Source organism: Leptinotarsa decemlineata, unplaced genomic scaffold, assembly GCF_025532065.1.
Source record: "Leptinotarsa decemlineata unplaced genomic scaffold, Ldec_3_MD MMD2_tig00000008_RagTag_RagTag, whole genome shotgun sequence".
NCBI lineage: Eukaryota > Metazoa > Arthropoda > Insecta > Coleoptera > Chrysomelidae > Leptinotarsa > Leptinotarsa decemlineata.
In genome coordinates this window covers 919,995-938,130 of record NW_027412537.1, presented here as the reverse complement: position 1 = coordinate 938,130, position 18,136 = coordinate 919,995, and the positions used below count along the sequence as shown (strand labels likewise).

The following is an 18,136-nucleotide window of genomic DNA, read 5'->3' as shown; positions in this document are numbered from 1 at the left end:
GATGTTACAGATCTTCCATTAGTTTTTATTTTTCTAATCTTAGTTTTATTGCGTTGATTAGCGTATACGATATTAGTTCAAAGTTGAAAAGACATAGACAATAGGACATCATATTGGTGCTATTTTATATCATACCAATTTGATAGAAACTGAAATATCAGACAAAATCGTGTAATATATTGAACAACGCACTGTTCCTGCGAAAATATTCATTTTACTATTGCTTGCAAAAAACTCATACTATGGTTATCTGAAATTAGTAAAAATTGTTCAAACTGATTGTGAATTTCTGTCTATGTATTGAAAAAAAAGTTAGTTATGTTTTTTGTTGGGTGAGTAAGCAAAATAATCCATGACTAACGCATTCCAACCACAATTAACCAGATTCATAGCTCATTACCTTCAAGGCCGCCAATCATAGAGGGCAAATTCATAACGTTACAGTTTTGTTTCAATTATTTTCAATCGCAAGTAAGCCATGGGAATGTATTTCTTTAAAATACGTTCACGAACTGTAAACTTCATTGAACTGACATTTCGTTTTGAAATATATTCTTTCAAATAAAAAACAGAAATAAAAGCATGGGCTCGGCAAGTCAGAACGAGTGTACTCAATAAAAATTTGTAACGTGACAAAAAATATGATACTTTTCAAATATTCTTCACTCAACACCAAAATGAGAGTTACTAGAAACAGCTTCATGTCACTCAGCTCATTTTCTTATTCGGAATATCCTCCATTAATTAATTTTATTTTGAAATATTCCTGTTATAAGTCATAGAAAAATGACATCGACAAACTTCATTTTCATGAGTGACGACCACATTTCTTTTGAATAATAGAAAAGTACTAATGTTTATTTTGAAACTGGTCAACTTCATTAGCAGTAGTTTTTCTTCTTAATCATTGGGTTTTGTATTTGGTGCGATACAAGACAAGGTCAAAAACCAATTAGAGCTTTGTAGGTATTTATCAGTAAATTCATCATCCAGTTTTTATTCTATCGACTTCTATAACAATTTGTATGTTCTTGGGGTGCTACAATATTGAAGCATTGATGAATTTATTTGTAATTTGAAATATGTTTTATTGAAATATCGAAAGAAACCTTTCTGTGAATATTTTCATAACCTATTTGTGTTGCAGAAAAACAGTGCGTGGTTCTTATTATTCGAGTTATTTTACTAGCCTTATAGCAGTGGTACCAATAATTTCATACTCCAGTTTCCAATTATACATTTTATCAATTCCAGAAGCTTTTATTCAAAATAATGATCACTCAAAAATTGCAAATGAGAACTTCATCAGATTAGAGAATCTTTTTTCCAGAAAATCCTACTAATTTAAATTTTATTCTACAAACTTTCATTAGTTGCAGCAGATTAGCTGCATGAATGAAGGTATCTCGACTTGTTCTGATAAAGTAACAAATTCATAAATAATTCACATTTTCTCTCACACAATAAAAACTTGTTTTCAATTCTGGAAAGAAGGTTTTTGTATTTAGGTATTGTTCAATTCTCTTAGATGCATGTCTAATTCATTATCTAAGACTTACAAGTACAATTTTAGTGAATAATTTGAGAAGGAGTATACTTTCCAATTGTACAGGAAGTACTCTAGGAGATGTTATGATTCTAAGTAAGTTGTATAGTTTGTCAAATCTAGACGAGTATTCTCACAACTTGCTCACCCCGTGAAGAAGCATTGTGATGGAAGAGGATAGACGGAAAATTGCTCTCGATAAGAAGTAAAGTACAGTAAAATACACTAAAATACAGTAAAGGAAAGTACAGTAAAGTACAGTAACGTACAGTGCAGTACCGTATTATCCCAGAGATTTTTGCAACCGCAGATTACAAAAAATGTGAGTGTTCTGTGATTGCAACTAGAAAGCTCTTCCTACATTTGACAAGTTATGTTTGAATAAATTCGAATATTTTTTCATTTTTCAAATTGAATATGTCACAGTTTCTCAATAAGTTTTCATTTTCATTCATTGTAAAAATAGTTATTTTTTTGTCGTTGACTAATATTGCAATGGATAATCAATTGCAATCATACTATTGTGCGGTCAAAGGGCACCACCTCCATATGATGAACCACAGAACACGAAATAAGCGCATAGTGCAAACTACTCATACTTTCTTAAATAGTAAAATTAGGTAAATGATATAAACCGTGAATTAGAAACCTTGACAAATTCTCCATGATGAACTTTTTTTAGTTTTAACACTACCACTCTTTGAAATTATTGTACGCCGTACTTTTTGTAACCATTCAGGAACGAAAAGCATATCTTTTTTACATTTCTTCGGTGCGATAGAAATACTTGAGATGTTTTCTGCAACCTTTGCTATGAAAGACGTCAAATTGACAAATGCTTTAATGGTTTATATATCTCGTAGACCTTTTATTTTTTCATCAAAATTAGAAAAAGTTTTGCAGTAAATACATTAGGATAGATATTCAGTCGTGTTCTAGTAAAAACACTATAATTTCAATTTATTTTCATAATTGATATATCATTCTTTACCAGCAAAAAATTACCGTTTTCCATTAGAAAAAAAAGGAAATTCTCTCTAGACGAGCAACTAGGGCATAAAAAATGTAACTGGTTTGTTGATTTGAACGCATTAATTACTTCTCTTCCAATTTTCAATCCCATCCTTTCCCCAGGTCGTCCGTTTGTGAGATGATCTTCGTAACAATTAATTACTTTCATGTAAATTGAAACTTCTAGAGCTGAAATTAGGGGGACTAGCAGTTCATTGCCTGAACGCGTGTCAACATCATTGTTATTATCATCCTTATTATAATTTCATTTAATAGGAATGTTGAATTCGAGTTGCAAAATAAAATAAAAGCTCTCTTTTCAAAAATCCTGAAATAAATTGGAAATGAAGGACATATTATTCCTATTTCATTATGTTGAAAATGTGAGACTGTGATATATTCATTGATGATATGAAACATTTACATTTACATATTATACGGGTAATCTACGTCTCGTTTGGTTGATTGTTTGATATCTAGTCATATTTTGTACAATAACGTAGTTTAGTAGATTCTTCTTCAAGTTATTTATTTTCATTTCTTTTTATCATTATAAAACCAGTAATCTATAAGGTTTTTGAATTAAATAAATAAGTCTTGAGAATTCTGCTTTTGTTTTTTTTCCATGAGTGCCTGAACAAATTTCCAGAAAACATATTTCACAAAATATATTTTTTGATTGTTCTAATTTGTTGTTATTATCTATTCAGTGATGTTTAATGTCCAACCAAAGGTGAGAAAACAATAAAAGGAAAATATTTTCAACATCTCAGGAAAATTCTTGAAAGGGAAAAATTTCAATCACCCGGTGCATGAACAGAAGAGGAAATCACGTGACAAAGCGAGGCAAAAGTCAAAAATTTAAAAATTGAGTATGAAATTGATTCAATGTTACTATCTTCATTCGGATTTGAAGGCCGTCGTAGTTTGGAACTGCATCCTAACGTTTCGTCAGCACGAGCGACTGGCTTCTTCAGAGGTTTATTTATCTTGATGATTCACCTAGGACTAATAAATACTGCAAGAATCGAAATTTGTCGGGCGTATTTTATTGAGATCTTCAATTTATGAACCATGATGTAAAATATCTTACACCCAATACAAATACAAATACGACATTGTCGAACTGCTTCACTTGAGTTGTGCACAGCAACTCGGTGAATGAAATGCTGAAATTAATTGGATCTCTTCATTATTCCTTCGAAGATGCCGTAGGTTGAATGTTTTTGACAAAATATTTTTTCGGCAACCGTTTTCTTTGAGAAAGTATGTAGCATTTTCTCGGCCTAGTCCCGAAAGTACGTTCTTCCCGGACTAAGCCGGGAAGGATCATATCGTTATTGTCATTGAAAATATGAAAATCTTGGTAGGTACGGTTTTGATAAATGCAGTTGATCATTAATAGCATTACCATAAAAAGGTCTACAAAAAAGTCCGCAGTGGTATATGTCTATCTCCTAGGGATAACCCACAGTAACCATTTTTTATCCTTCGCTTTTTTACGAAGCAATTTTGAGCAATACAGCATTAATCCTTATCCAATTGAGCACCTTCAATATTGTGCATTCACTATAGATCAATATGGCCCTCCACAGCATGTAATTTAAACGAATATTTTCGAAGATATTACAGATTTAAAATGCAGGGACGTAGCGGTACTGACAGGGAGGCGACGTTGCCTACCTATAAATAGCGCGTCAAGGGCTGCGCTTAGCCAGTTTACATGTATATGTAGTATCAAAATTGCAGCCATGCGAAGCCGGGGCGGTTTGCTAGTATTTGATACAAATAAGAATTAAAATGTTTGAAATTTTGTTCTACAAAAAAATATCATGAAGGAATGTGTCTCATTGATTTGTTATTAGACACGGTGGCCAAAAAAATTGTGTACCCAACACGTCCGAAAACAGTTTTTTTGGAGTGTTGCGTACAGTAGTGGTATTATATGGTTTCAACACGAAAAATCAATGTTGGCGACATTGTCATCATTGTCTACTGTCCACAATGTTCAAATCTGACACACAAATACTATGTTATTAGAGGTTATGTTAATTTTTCTTGTCAATATTTCTTCGAAAATATTTTCGGAAGATTGTGATTATAAGTAAACATCTCAGGAAAAAAATAATCATTGAATTATGATGGAGGATATTAGAATTACTGAGATTGACAAACTATGCAGGACCTGTTTATCAGAAAAAAACCTTGATGAACTTAGATTTATTTTTGAAAACTCTCTGGAAGATCAGTTGAGAGAAGTAACTACTTTAAGGGTATTCTAATATTTTCAAGCAAAATTCACAAGTATTATTGTCTTCAATCTTCAGGTAGAAGCAAATGATGGCATGCCAAGCTATATATGTAATGATTGTCATTTCACCTTGCACGTTGCCCTGAATTTCAAGCATCAATGCCAGAAGTCTGAAATACAGCTGAAAAATATATTAAATCCAGATCAAGCAATCTTATATAGGTCTATTACGATATTAGGTGAAAACGCAGGAGAATTTGAAATTCAAAAATTTGAAGAGGTTCCTGACAATTTGATTGTAACAGATGTAAATAGAAAAGTAAGTACATACTTGGGTGTTGGGAAATATTGGGAAGTCATTATTGAGTGACTGTTGTCAATCTCAGTACCTACCTATAAAGAATAACAATAATGTGCTAAACAATTTTTGCAAATACTTTTCTATATCTCCAAAGAAAAACAAAATATCAAGAATTGGCTATGTTTGTGGGCTTCTAGTAGGTCAAGTTTGAAGTTCAGTATACTTATTGACAGTATAGAGCTGCTCATCTTTTAAATACCGTCACACACAATAGTTTCAGAGATATTTCATTAGTTATTCAGCTATATACTATGAATATAATAAAACACAATTTCCACACATCGAAATACCGTCTCCTGACGTGTGTTTCACTAACCAAGTTGGTATCATCAGGAGATGAGAAAAAGTGTTTTTAATAGATTCATTTGATGTCAGAGATTCCAATTTTAACTATTGATTTTATTTTATGAATTGATAAAAAAAATTGAGTATTACACCCTGGCAAAATATATTGAGAACATATTTCTACCTATCGAGTGTATATTATGAATTGATAAAAAAATGAGTATTACAGCCTGGCAAAATATTTTGAGGACATATTTTCAAACCAGCTTTAGATCAGGTGTTTTTAATTTTTTTTTTAATATTATGAAGACTGAATTTTCATTCTTTCCCCTTAACTTTGGCTATACTTTTTATTTTCATATATCTGTTTAAAATCTTGTTTTTTCGTTAACCAGCTGTCGCACACCTACGAATGACAACCCTCAGAAGTCAAAACTTGTGCGAGCTAAAGACAAACGAGGTCTTACCTTTTAACGTGTGATTCCTATACATTTTTATATTTTATTTATTCATAATTTTTTGGGTAATAGTGTTGTTGTACACCTATCCTTCATCAATAAAATATATTTCTTAGGCAATAAAGTACAATAACTAATTGATTTTTTGAATGTCTAGTATCTCAAAACACAAGCTTTTATGAAAAAATGTGTTGGAACTATTTTCTCTTGATTCCTTTTCCTGTTCACTTTATAATATATCTTATGTCTCAAGATGATATCCTAATTCCAACCCCATAAGTAGAAATAACTCAGATCCAATCTTTACTTATAAGAACTTTTGAAGCTGATCAAGTTTGCTGATCTTTACAATTTAGTATTAAAGGTTCCAGATTTACTTGGAAATAGTGAATTGAGCAACAATCTCATTGATGTGGAAAAAGAAATTGAACCTGTGAAACAAGTTTATTATGATATAGACCTTTCTTCAAATAATGACCAAGTAAATTCTAGTCCCGAGCATCACGATGAATGTAGGGACTATTCCACCTTAGAAATTGTCCGACAAACTGATGACTTTAACAATGGAACAAAGAATAAATCTGGAACTAGTAATGAATTTGAATCTGTTATCAAACATGCTTCAGATAACAGTTGTGTGGATTCTGTCATAAAACATGCTGCAGTAGTAGAAAGCATTGTAACCACCATTGAAAAAAATGTCTCAGAAACACATATCTCCGAAAAAGTTCCTGAGAAATTCATTTGTCAGGAGTGTGGGAAGAAGTTCAAATATCAAATAGCTTTAAAATCACATATGACGAAACATGGGAAAAAAATTGATTGTGAAGTATGTGGCCAGGAATTCATTGGTAAGTATAAGGAGATATATTCAGATAACTATTTCTTAATATGATGAAAAGAAGCTCTCATTGCAATAAATTATGAAATAATCATCTCATTTCTTCCTATATGGGATCCTCTAATAATGCTTTTGATTTGGTATAAGGAGGCAAAAACTGAGTGTCAATGAAATGTCTTAATAGTGTTCTTCCGCATTGTTGTTGATTGATCTGCAGCAATGCAATGTTTTCAAGCTGATAATATGCAAATGTATTTCAGTTTCTCACTGAAAATATGTAATAAAGAATTATCGTCATTATTTTACTAATTAAAAATAACAAAATTAACTTAATTTAACGAGAACATTGATCTATCTAGCTATAATTTGTAGAAATAGATGTTATATGTTGTCAAACATAAATCACTCTTCGGGTAGATCTACTTCTTTCATATTTCAACTAAACTGACTCAATTCACATTCCAGATAAAATCTGCTCATTTAATTCTTAAACTCTGAGTTTCAAATCCATTTTTAATGTTATGTTTTAAAGGCAAATATATGAGAAAATAAATCAAAAGTGTTTTGCATTTCAGTCTAGGCATGTATATATGTATAGAGATAGATAGATAGATATTTATTTAATCTCTTATGGTTGCTTTACAACATGAGATAAGTCACAGTACATCAAGAGGGAAAAATTCTCATTATATAAACTTTAAGAAAAAAAACATAACAAACACTCTAGTCGTTACAAATTGATTAAGAATAATAAGAATAAAATAAAATAAAAAATATTTAAATATAAATACAATGAAACAAAACTGCCTAGTCGCTACATTTTTTATACTCGTCTAATGAATAAAAGGCATGGCGGATGAGAAACTTTTTCAAAGATAGTATGAAATGTTTCATATTGGTGATGAGTTTCAAGTCTTCAGGCAAAAAATTGAACAAATGTGCTCCAGAATATAGAGGGCTCTTTAAATGGAAGTCATTCTTCTGCCTGGTATCATATTCATGGTAGTCACTGTTTCTATTCATATTTTTAGCATTTTGATGGGTATATATTAATAATTTGTAGAGGTGGATAGATGTTAATGTTAGGATATTGTTTTCAATGAACGTGTTTCTGCACGTTTCTCTATAGTCCAAATCATATATTAACCTTATGAATTTTTTTTGTGATATGAAAATTTTGCATGTGTCTGTAGCTCCTCCCCACACAATGATGTTACTACTAATGATACTGTATATTAAAGAATAATATAGGTTTACTAGGTGGTGCCTATGAAAACTCGATTTCAGAGTATGTATATGTAAATTCTTCAGTGATGAATCAATAAATTCTAATTCTAGTTGCTGATTTTCAAGAAAAAAACAACCATTCCCCAGTGATAAATTAAATATATGACACACATTCATATCATTATTGAGTTTCAAAACATCCTGATATCTAGATTCAACCACAGCAGAATCAATTCAATTCAGCTTTGATCTTATTTTAGTAATGAAGAATTATAAACTTCATTTGAGAACACACACAGATTATCGACCACACGAATGTAAATACTGTAGTAAAAAATTTTCCCAACCTGGTAATCTGGTGAAACATATGCGCATCCATGTAGGAGAAAGGAAACATATTTGTGCAGTATGTGGAAAGAGGTTTTATGAAAAAAATCAATTGAAGGTAAGTTATTATTGTTTTGAATTTTTTTAAATTTTCAAAAGATTCAATAGTAATATATCATATTCATTGTTACGATCTTCATTCGGGTTTGAAGGCCGGCATGGTTTGGAACTGTATCCTAACGTTTCGCCAGCACGAGTGGCAGGCTTCTTCAGAAGTTCATTCATCTTGATGGTTTACCGATTACTAGTGATTTCTAGTTTGTAAGTTGTATTTGTGTTCACTCAGGTACCCCACCTTTCTTGTTGATGCGTTGCTATTGGCCGTAACATTGCAATGATATTGAGACAGTTTCTATTCACTTTCTAAATAATACAATATTTCATTAATTTTACTATTCAAACTGACTCAGTCTACATATTGTTTATTGATTGATGAATATGCCGAATCTACAGAATAAAGGACTTTTTCAATCCAAACAACACAAAGTACAGTATGTTTAAGTTGATGTTAAAGGGATATTTTCATGCTTCAATGCAGTCACTGCTCCAATATCCTCTAACTGCATATTTCTCTAGATGCTCATTTTACTAACATCATCATCGTTCTATCCTTAGGATTTCCCAACACTTGCTGAAGAGAACAATTTTGGAAAATCCAGGATTCACAAAGACGTCCCCTATATTCACGTTTCCTAATTACCTTCATCTATGTTTTATGTATAACTGAAAATATTAGTGTTCTGCCTGTAGACATAAAATTGTAAACCATACAATTTTCTCAGACTGAGACGTCTAAGAATTAGCTTCTCATCCAGCTCCAAATCCCTCCACATTACTTTTCTTGGTGTTAAAGATATCGAATACATTGTCTATATATAAATGGAATCAAAGTCGAGGAAAGTAGTCTAACTTGCTCTTGTCTTCCAGTTTAGATGAACAGTTTAGTCACGGAAAGAGACACTGAGTTTTCCATGTTGAAACGTTTATTGAACAAAATGTATCATTCTTATTTTTTTGAGTTGTATGTTTTCATTCACTACCTCATCATTTAGAGTCTAAGTGATGAGGTGTAAGTCTTAGACCATTAATTCTAAAAAGGACATGAAAATATTGGTATGATGGTATTGGGATTACATCACTATTCATTTTTTTAAACCATTCAAACTGTTGGTATTTTAAAAATTTCCTTTGTGTTGTTTCCAAACTTGTTTTCACCCAGGTACTAACTGATTCAGTTCAATAAAATTGTTACTTAGAAAAAAAATGTCAAAGATGTTTCTATCCTCACACAACAACAACCCTATTTCACTTATTTGTGATCAGCTTACTCACAGAAGTATTGAATTGAACAGAAGTATCAAATGATTTGAGAAACGGTATTAATTATCTATACAAAACTAATGAAAAGATGTTCTCAAAACTATTTCAAAAATATTTGGTTTCAGATTCACACAAGAACCCACACAGGTGAAAAACCATTGAACTGTAAGATTTGTGGAAAAGGTTTCTCAGCAGCAAATGGCTTATCAGTCCATAACAAAATACATACAGGAGAGAAAAAATATGAATGTACTTCATGCGGTATGTTTTCATTATTATTTATTCTCAACTAATATATAAACAAAAACTGTACTGAATGTGAAACAACTTCCAAAGTTGTTACTTATTATCATTCACTAATGAACAATTGTTTCAAGTTGGATGTTTTTAATAGCAAGTGATTGAGCAATTGACCGCCATTATAGGAGAAGGAATCTCTTATTAAGTTCGAGATGTGAAAGACAAGTCTGAAAACTGTAATTGCTATTGCGAGTCAAACTGTCTTAAGAATAGTACAGCAACTGGTGAAATTTCATTGGTAGTGGTTGTTGAAAAAGAAAGGTCTTATACACATTGTCGGTTGCAGTTCATTAGTTGAGATAGCAACAGAAATATAACTGTGGGTTGGAGTAATGAATAATAAAGATTATCAAAATGAGCAGTGAAAATAAAATTAAAAATATGAGAACAAGTCAAAGACGATTGTGGATACTAACAATCGAAACATCGTGAAGTAACTTGGTTTGAAATCTTTTTTAATTTGATTTAAATTTTTTGCAAATTTTTATCTTTCTTTTTTTTTTAGTTTTCGGTCCTTTTTTATTCTGTGGTCATTTTCATTTTGTATCTTGACTGTTTTATTTGTTTCATTGTATTTTCAATTGTTCTATATATTTGATATTTTAGCTGTTTATTCTAATTTTATTTGTTCTTTCATAGATTTTTTATCATATTAAACAATGGAATTCTGAAATAATAAAATTCACCATGAAACATTGTCAGCCACTTTCAAAACAAATAAATATGGGTTCGCCAACTCTTACATATAATTTCTGACAGATTAACATTTCAAAGAAATATATTTTTGAAACTTCATTCAATTTCAAATCATTGAATTTTCTGAATTGAAGGGGTTTATTTTTAGGAGTGATTAATTTTTTGGGAAAGAAAGTTTTTGGCTTTCTACTACTCCATTGAATTTTCCTTTTATAATTGGTGGAATCAGTGAGAGAATTTCATTCATATCTTGAATGTTTGTATTTTTCAGTGAAACTTATATTTATTTCTCAATTTTCAGGTAAAAGATTTGCTTATTCTTTCGTACTCAAAGCTCATAAACGAATACATACAGGAGAAAAACCATTTCGTTGTAATACATGTGATGCATCATTTGCAACATCGTCTTACTTGAATATTCACAAACGTAGCCATACCAAGGAGAAGCCATATGGATGTGATCTATGTTCCAAGGTAGGGATGTTCAGATTTGCATTAGATTTAGTAACCAAAAACTTTCACCGTGGAATATTATCCTTTGATCTGTCGAAAGCTATTGACGCATCAGTCATATTCAGCTGATATTCCAATACCATTTTATCGTGAATAATTACTTTTGTGAAAGCTGGGTTTATTTTTAATAAATTGATGGATATAGCCGTTACTACGTAGTTGGAGATCATCATGAAAAATGAGAAATAAAACTTTCCATGTTTTTTACCTCTTGTATTTTTAACTAACGATAGTGCAGTTTCATTCTACAAGAACATTTTCAAATGAATACAATAATTGTATGTTCTTATAAGACGAAACTGCAGTAACGTAAGTTACAAATACAAGCGGTAAAAAAACATAGAAAGTTTCATTTCTCATTTTTCATGGGCTTCTTTTTATTTGATGTTGAAGTGTCAACAAAAGGTATCTTACTTTTTCTGTCTTGTCTTATTGCCTCATCATTACCTATCCAGATGATATGAAAAAGTATTTTTCTTTCGTGTAATTCAATGCTCATGTGAAGTAGTTGTTTCGAGAGAGTTTTTCTACCAGTTTCTGTCTGAAAGTGACTTATATGCGTGATTTACATATATTTTTTTTTAAGTTTAAAACGCGAGCACTACAGGAAAATCTTTAAGACGCTCTCAGAGGGGTGCCTGTGCATTTGGAAAAACGTTCTCAGGAAGTTTATTCCACATAAACGCAGTTGTGAAGAGTTTATTTTAAGTTTGATTGACTTCCTTTCTTTGGAAGAAATGAGAACTAAGCGTCAAAAAGCTTTTTCCCCAAAACTAATCTATCCTAAAAATATATTCCTTTCAATTCAAACAAGATTCCTATGACTAAAATCGATTCAAATAAGTATATGAATGTCTTTACATTCTGTCATCATGACATGAGTAGATTTGTGTTATCCGTGACATAAAGTCATAATGTTAGAATATTATCTTGTAATATTATTCAGATAGGTGCTGATGAGGCAATGAGACAAGTGTCTCATTTCGAAACTTTGAAGTCTGTCAATGAGGATGATAGTGTTCCATGCAAGTCAAGTTTTATGTTGTAACTCTCATATATTATATTGTTCACCGTTCCTTTGTCTGGCATATGATTCAATTACATATCGTATGTTGGGAGTACAAACTGAATAAGAAAAAGTTATTTTCGTGTAATTTAATGTTCATATGAAAGTAGTTGTCTGGGGCGGTACATTTTCTTCCAGTTTGTGTCTGAAAGTAACTTCTATGCATGATCTATCCATCTTTGTATAAAGTCCTGTAGGAATTGACCTGTTGCAGCTTATCTTATTCCAAATTACAGTATTCATCATCAGTTAAATGGTAATGCTTCAATAATACATTCCTCAGAATCTCTTTAAGATAAACAATCACATGTATTGTTTGAATGTGGTGGTGGACTTTCATTATCTGAAAATATGTTTTCAGATTTGAAATTTATACAACATAAAATAAAAATGTGTACAAGTATTTTTTCCATATTATTTTTTTCATCTATACGAGTACATAGCAAATCTACATCGTCTTTAGATAATAGACAAAAATATTATTTTCCATTCAATTTCTATTGGACAATACTATTTCTTCGTTCCATACATTTCAAATCTATTAACATTATTTACGAGAATGGAAGTTGGAACCTATAGCATTCAATAAAATGCATTTTTACTTTTAGATCTCCTCTCTGAAGAAATTGAAAATATCAGAAATTCCATAATATTAAAACCAACCATGAAAACTAAATTAAGCAATCCAAAAGTCTCATAACTGATAAAATTAAAACAAATTATATAAAAAAAATTATCTTGTTTAAGGAAATACTAAATACAGAACATTGTCAGTTCTCTTTTCCTTATAAAAATGTTCACAGATAATATTTTTAAGCATCTTTCAAAAGAACAGAACATGAAAATATTAAAAAATCACATTGCTATAATCCTTGCTTCCAATTTTTTATAGTTGCCAATATTGAATCAAACTGGTATATTTATTTGCAGACGTTTGTTAGTAAATGTGCCCTGTCTGCACATCTTTTAACTCATTCAGGAGAAAAAAAATTTCAATGCAGTACTTGTGGCAAAAGGACAAGCAGGGCCGCTGATTTGCAGGTCCACATGCGATCTCATACAGGTATGGTATTGGTTGTGCTTACAGGATAAAACAGTGGCATTGTTATTATTCAAAAATACTGACCGGCAAAAGCTGATAGAACCTTTTTATGTAAAGTGTCTTCCTTTTTTAAGATATAATACTGGTTTAGACATTCACTGGTTAACTGCCTTACTGGTACCTACTGAAAAAAGTTCTATGGAGTTTGTGCTCTTCATCTAATCTATTTTTGAAGGTGATCATATTATCAGCTGTGACTACTTTTTCCAGGAATAAACTTTCAGGAATAAACAACTCAATTACCAATGAAATATTCTTCAGCAGTTTCTCGCACCTCTCAATTTTCAACTTTTTGGAGGTCCAAGGTTAATGAATTATTATTTTTATGTTTCAGTCAGGTGGCCTCTAGGTTTTTTGATTTTCTTGTTGGTGAAATTGGTGTAGTAGTTCTCTGGGGGCTTTCATTATCCGTTACCAGGCTTTTTAATTAAATAATTAAAAATACTATATAGTATGTTGGCATATTTTTACAATTTGTGATATATGTGATTCTCATCAGTATTATTAGTTCTTGGTTCCTTGTTCCTCAACTTGATTGATTGAAAATCCATTCATGTATATTTTGTTTCTGGATTTTTGGGACTATTTGTCAAAATACTCATACTTTTCTTCAGCTGCAGATTCATCATGGTGGAAAATAGGATCTCTGAAAATATTCCTACGATCTGCAAAAAGATGATCTCGGGTGTAAAGTCATTTATATTTAGCGGAAGGAGAATTAAGCCTAGGGCAGAGTCTTGTGGTATGCTACATCGTTGTGAATAGCATCCTTTTGGTCAGTCCTGAAATATTTCACACCAGTAGAAAACCTGTTTTTGCTAGGTATTTCCAACATGAGTTTCTTATCCTTATCAGAAGTATTTTTAAACTTTGACCTCAGAATCACCTGTTGAGGTATGTAGTCAAAAAATGTGTCTATTAAGTAGCCATGTTACATCACCATTAATGTTGTTCTTTTTTCGAGAGAAGTGATGCGAATTGGGAAATAAGCTTTTTGGCTTTCTACTTCTCCATCGTCAAACAAATAATGTGGGATATATTCTGCTTTACTTTCTACCTACATTTATATGTGCATGTGTATTATATGTTGGGAATTTTAGCAATCACTCTCAATTCATTGATTACTTCTCACAAGTGATCACTTGGGTTGTGATACATTTTTGTAGGAACGCAGTAGGTTTCTAGACTCAAATTTTTCTTCAGTGAGTTTTTTTTTCTTGATGTATTTACGAATTGTAAATAGTATTGGCCTCATTATTACACTATTACCCAAATGCCTGGTAAGATTTTGATCAAGCTACTACTCTTAAAAGAAGAATATGAATGTTCGAAGTTGGGTTTGAAAAGACAATTTTTCTCAATTGCAGTGTCGACAAACAATTGTTGTTTTTTTTGATACATGCAATTTTTGAGATTGACACTGTAATTTACTGTGATCAACCTCTTCAAGATTTCTTTACCACCAGTAAATTAATTGTGTGAATACCCTCAGAATGAATCCTAATTCTGAGAGTTTTCACAAATATCCCTGAAAAGTCTTGGACTGATGTAAAATTAAAGCAATTCAAGAAACTTCAAAGTTTTTTCGATGAAATTGGCAAAAGGTAATATTTTACATTCATTTTCATTCTCATTCAGCATCAGTCCATATATCTTACTGAAAGTTCATTTTATTTCTAATGGGGTAGAAGTTTCATTGAAACCACTCAATAATTTATGAATTTTTCGTTTATTTTTTCATGATCGGAGAAATATTCCAGTTGAAAGTTGATGTTGAAAAAACATTTTTTGTCAGAGCATCTATTTAAAAAAAATACTCTTGTTGTATTATTAGTAACCGAAAGTAAGGTTACCAAAGAGGAAGCAACTCCATCTAATAATTTAGTTAATGTGAATTGTTATATTTTTAGAAAAATGAAATTGATGTGAAATAATAATCAATAAGAATAGTTGCAAACTTTTTGTGACTGCCTGAGTTCATTCATTTCGTTCAGAAGTAGTATTGAAATTACTTTAAAAAAGGAAACAGAGAAACATTCGAATGGTTCCTTCAATTTATTTTTGAGGAGTTGTTGATAAATTTTATGATCACCTAATAAAATATATTTTTTTTTAGGTGAAAAACCATATACTTGCGATCAGTGTCCCAAACGGTATCACACGTCTAGTAACTTATCTGCTCACAAAAAAACACACTTAGGAATCAAAGATCAAACTTGTTCCGTTTGTGGAAAGTCATTTGGGGATGCTAGGACATTGAAAAGTCATTATCGAGTACACACAGGAGAAAAACCATATGCCTGCAATGTGTGTGGAAAATGCTACTCACAATCAGGACAGTTGTCTAGTCACAGAAAAGTTCATCAACCTATAATTAGCACATAAGACATTTCTACAAGGAAGAACTTCATTTTTATTTGCAGAAATCTGTAAAGTGATTGTGTGACATTGAAAAATAAAAGATATTATTCGTTCCTCATAGTTTCATTTCAATGCACTTTCATCAGTAAATCATATCTAAGATAATCGAAATCAGATGAGTATTCTGTATACATATAAAGAAAATAACTTTTGTCATCAATCGAACAAGTTATTCTGTATACCTATAGAAGCTTATACTTCTGGTATTTTCTCCTTCAACAATCTAAAAAAAGTAACATTGTAATGAAGAACTCTATGCAGTTGTATAAAGAGCAAACTATAACTTACCAGAGTCTCAGCAAGGACTGATTGATATATAATTTATAACCATCGTCCTCATAGTCAAGGTATATACCACTGATGATGGCTGCTGCAATATCAGATGAAATGGTACAAGCCGCCCGAATTTTGTTCTGTCAAATATTAAGTCTGGACATAAAAGCCCATGTTCTTATATTACAATTTTGTTGTCGTCCTTTTTGGGAATTTTCATCTTCCACAATCTGGAAAACCAATGAAAAATTGTATAAATGTGTAGAATGAATAAACTTTCAGTTTCAACATATGTTTGCTAAAATCTATCTGATTAACTGCGAGGTAATTGATTTTTTCAAATTTAAAGACTGAGGAAGGTATTAGGCTACAAAACTATTTCTGAGCGCATTTCTTTTTGGTTAAAAAATTTAACAATGAAAAATTACTAATAAATAGCACATTTTCTACACCTGTATGGAGTTCTTCATTATAGTTTTCATCTTTTTCAAATTATGGAAGGTAAAAATTCTCAAAAAGGTTAAAAACTGTGATATACTCAACAAAAACTGATTAAAACAATGATTGAAATAAAAAAACAATTTGTTGATATACTTATATTTCATATTCATGCTATAAAGTACAATATTTTAAAAAGGAATCTAACATGAATTTATCACAACAGGTAAAGTCTTATTTTGACAATTCACTAATATTCAGTTTTTCCAATTGAAAATAGTGGCTGAGATTCACAAGAATAAAAGGAACATGGAAGTTAGAGTTCATGAACATTATTTTTATCAGATGCGAACATCATCCTAAGAAGATACCTCAACATTTTTATGTAAATAGAGGCTTTTAGAGTGTGCTGATCAGAGGACAGCTTAATAATTTTTCAGGGAAGTGTGTATTGCAAAACTTTTCTACACTTTAGTATGGGTTACTATAGTTAGCAATGTCTAACAGATTTTTTAATCAATAAAAAAAATCTGATTTTCCCTTAACCAGCTGTCGCACCCCTACGAACAACAACCTTAGAAGTCGAGACTTGTGCGAGCTAAGGATTATCGAGGTGTTACCTTTTAACCTGTGATTCCTAACACGGGTTGGACGACAGCAAGTGAGAATAGATCGTTCCTCTTGGGGCTTGAACCACCGACCAACACGGCAGTCAATTCGAGTGAGTGAACAAACCAAACAAATCAGTAGTTTTGAAAGATGTGAAAAACAAAATATGGAGAGACTACTATATGTAATGACATTGAAAAATTAAACAAAGGAAGCATGTGTGAATGCTGGTATTCAACAGTGGTAATATATTCTTTGAAAAATATGCCTTACTTCAAACCATAGTGTATGCTCTAGTGAAAAACGAGTACCAAGCTGAACTTGTAAATGTATGATATTCTATGGACATGGTATACTTTAGACGTCCATAATATATCCTAAGAACATAAACTGGATTGAATATTGAATATTCATCGGCTATTCAGTGTTGTCTGGGTATTTTGTCATAAATTTTCTTTCACCAACTTTCTTTTTCATCCTGTCTTTCGAGATCTAAATGTACTTTCGTTAAATTATAATTTCAGTGATCCTTGTAGATTAATAAACTTTGAAATCGAAATTTTATAAAATTTTGTTTATTTCACAATATGTGAAAAATGAATACAGATATTTCAATAAAAATCATAAATAATTTAAATATCTCGATCCCAACATCAAATGTGTATAAAAATATCTAAGTAACGTATCAGTAGTTTTGCTTTATGTAGTATAGATTCAAATAATGTGAGTATTAAAATGAAGTGGGTCATCAGAACTTGTTCATTAATATGAACTTGATGCAAGACACAAGTTGTTTGCAAATGGTGATATTTGGAACATAATTAATAGTTTATCACTATAAAAGGTTTTACAAAAACCGCGACATGTGTTTCGCTATACAATAGCTTTCTCAAGCATAAATTGCTTGAGAAAGCTATTTTATATCGAAACACATGTCACGGTTTTTGTAAAACCTTTTATAGTGAAAATCATACAATAAACTGTATTAATTAGCTTTTGATATGGATTTTCATCAAGTATCGGCTAGTTCT

At 31.1% G+C, this 18,136-nt stretch overlaps 1 protein-coding gene across 2 annotated transcripts; it reads left to right on the top strand.

Annotated features, from left to right (window-relative positions):
* The first annotated feature begins 4,545 nt into the window (after positions 1-4,545).
* On the top strand, positions 4,546-15,838 carry LOC111507699 (uncharacterized). 2 transcript variants are annotated; one of them, XM_074170823.1, is made up of 8 exons: positions 4,547-4,830; positions 4,885-5,127; positions 6,277-6,763; positions 8,241-8,425; positions 9,813-9,948; positions 10,985-11,157; positions 13,193-13,325; positions 15,481-15,838. In XM_074170823.1, exons 1-8 carry the CDS (start codon positions 4,696-4,698, stop codon positions 15,747-15,749), a joined length of 1,761 nt encoding a protein of 586 aa, XP_074026924.1. In that variant the 5' UTR covers positions 4,547-4,695; the 3' UTR covers positions 15,750-15,838. The 2 variants fall into 2 exon arrangements, with proteins under 2 accessions (XP_074026925.1, XP_074026924.1); XM_074170824.1 differs by lacking the exon at positions 13,193-13,325 and having other exon boundaries at positions 4,546-4,830; positions 15,481-15,701.
* Positions 15,839-18,136: the final 2,298 nt, after the last annotated feature.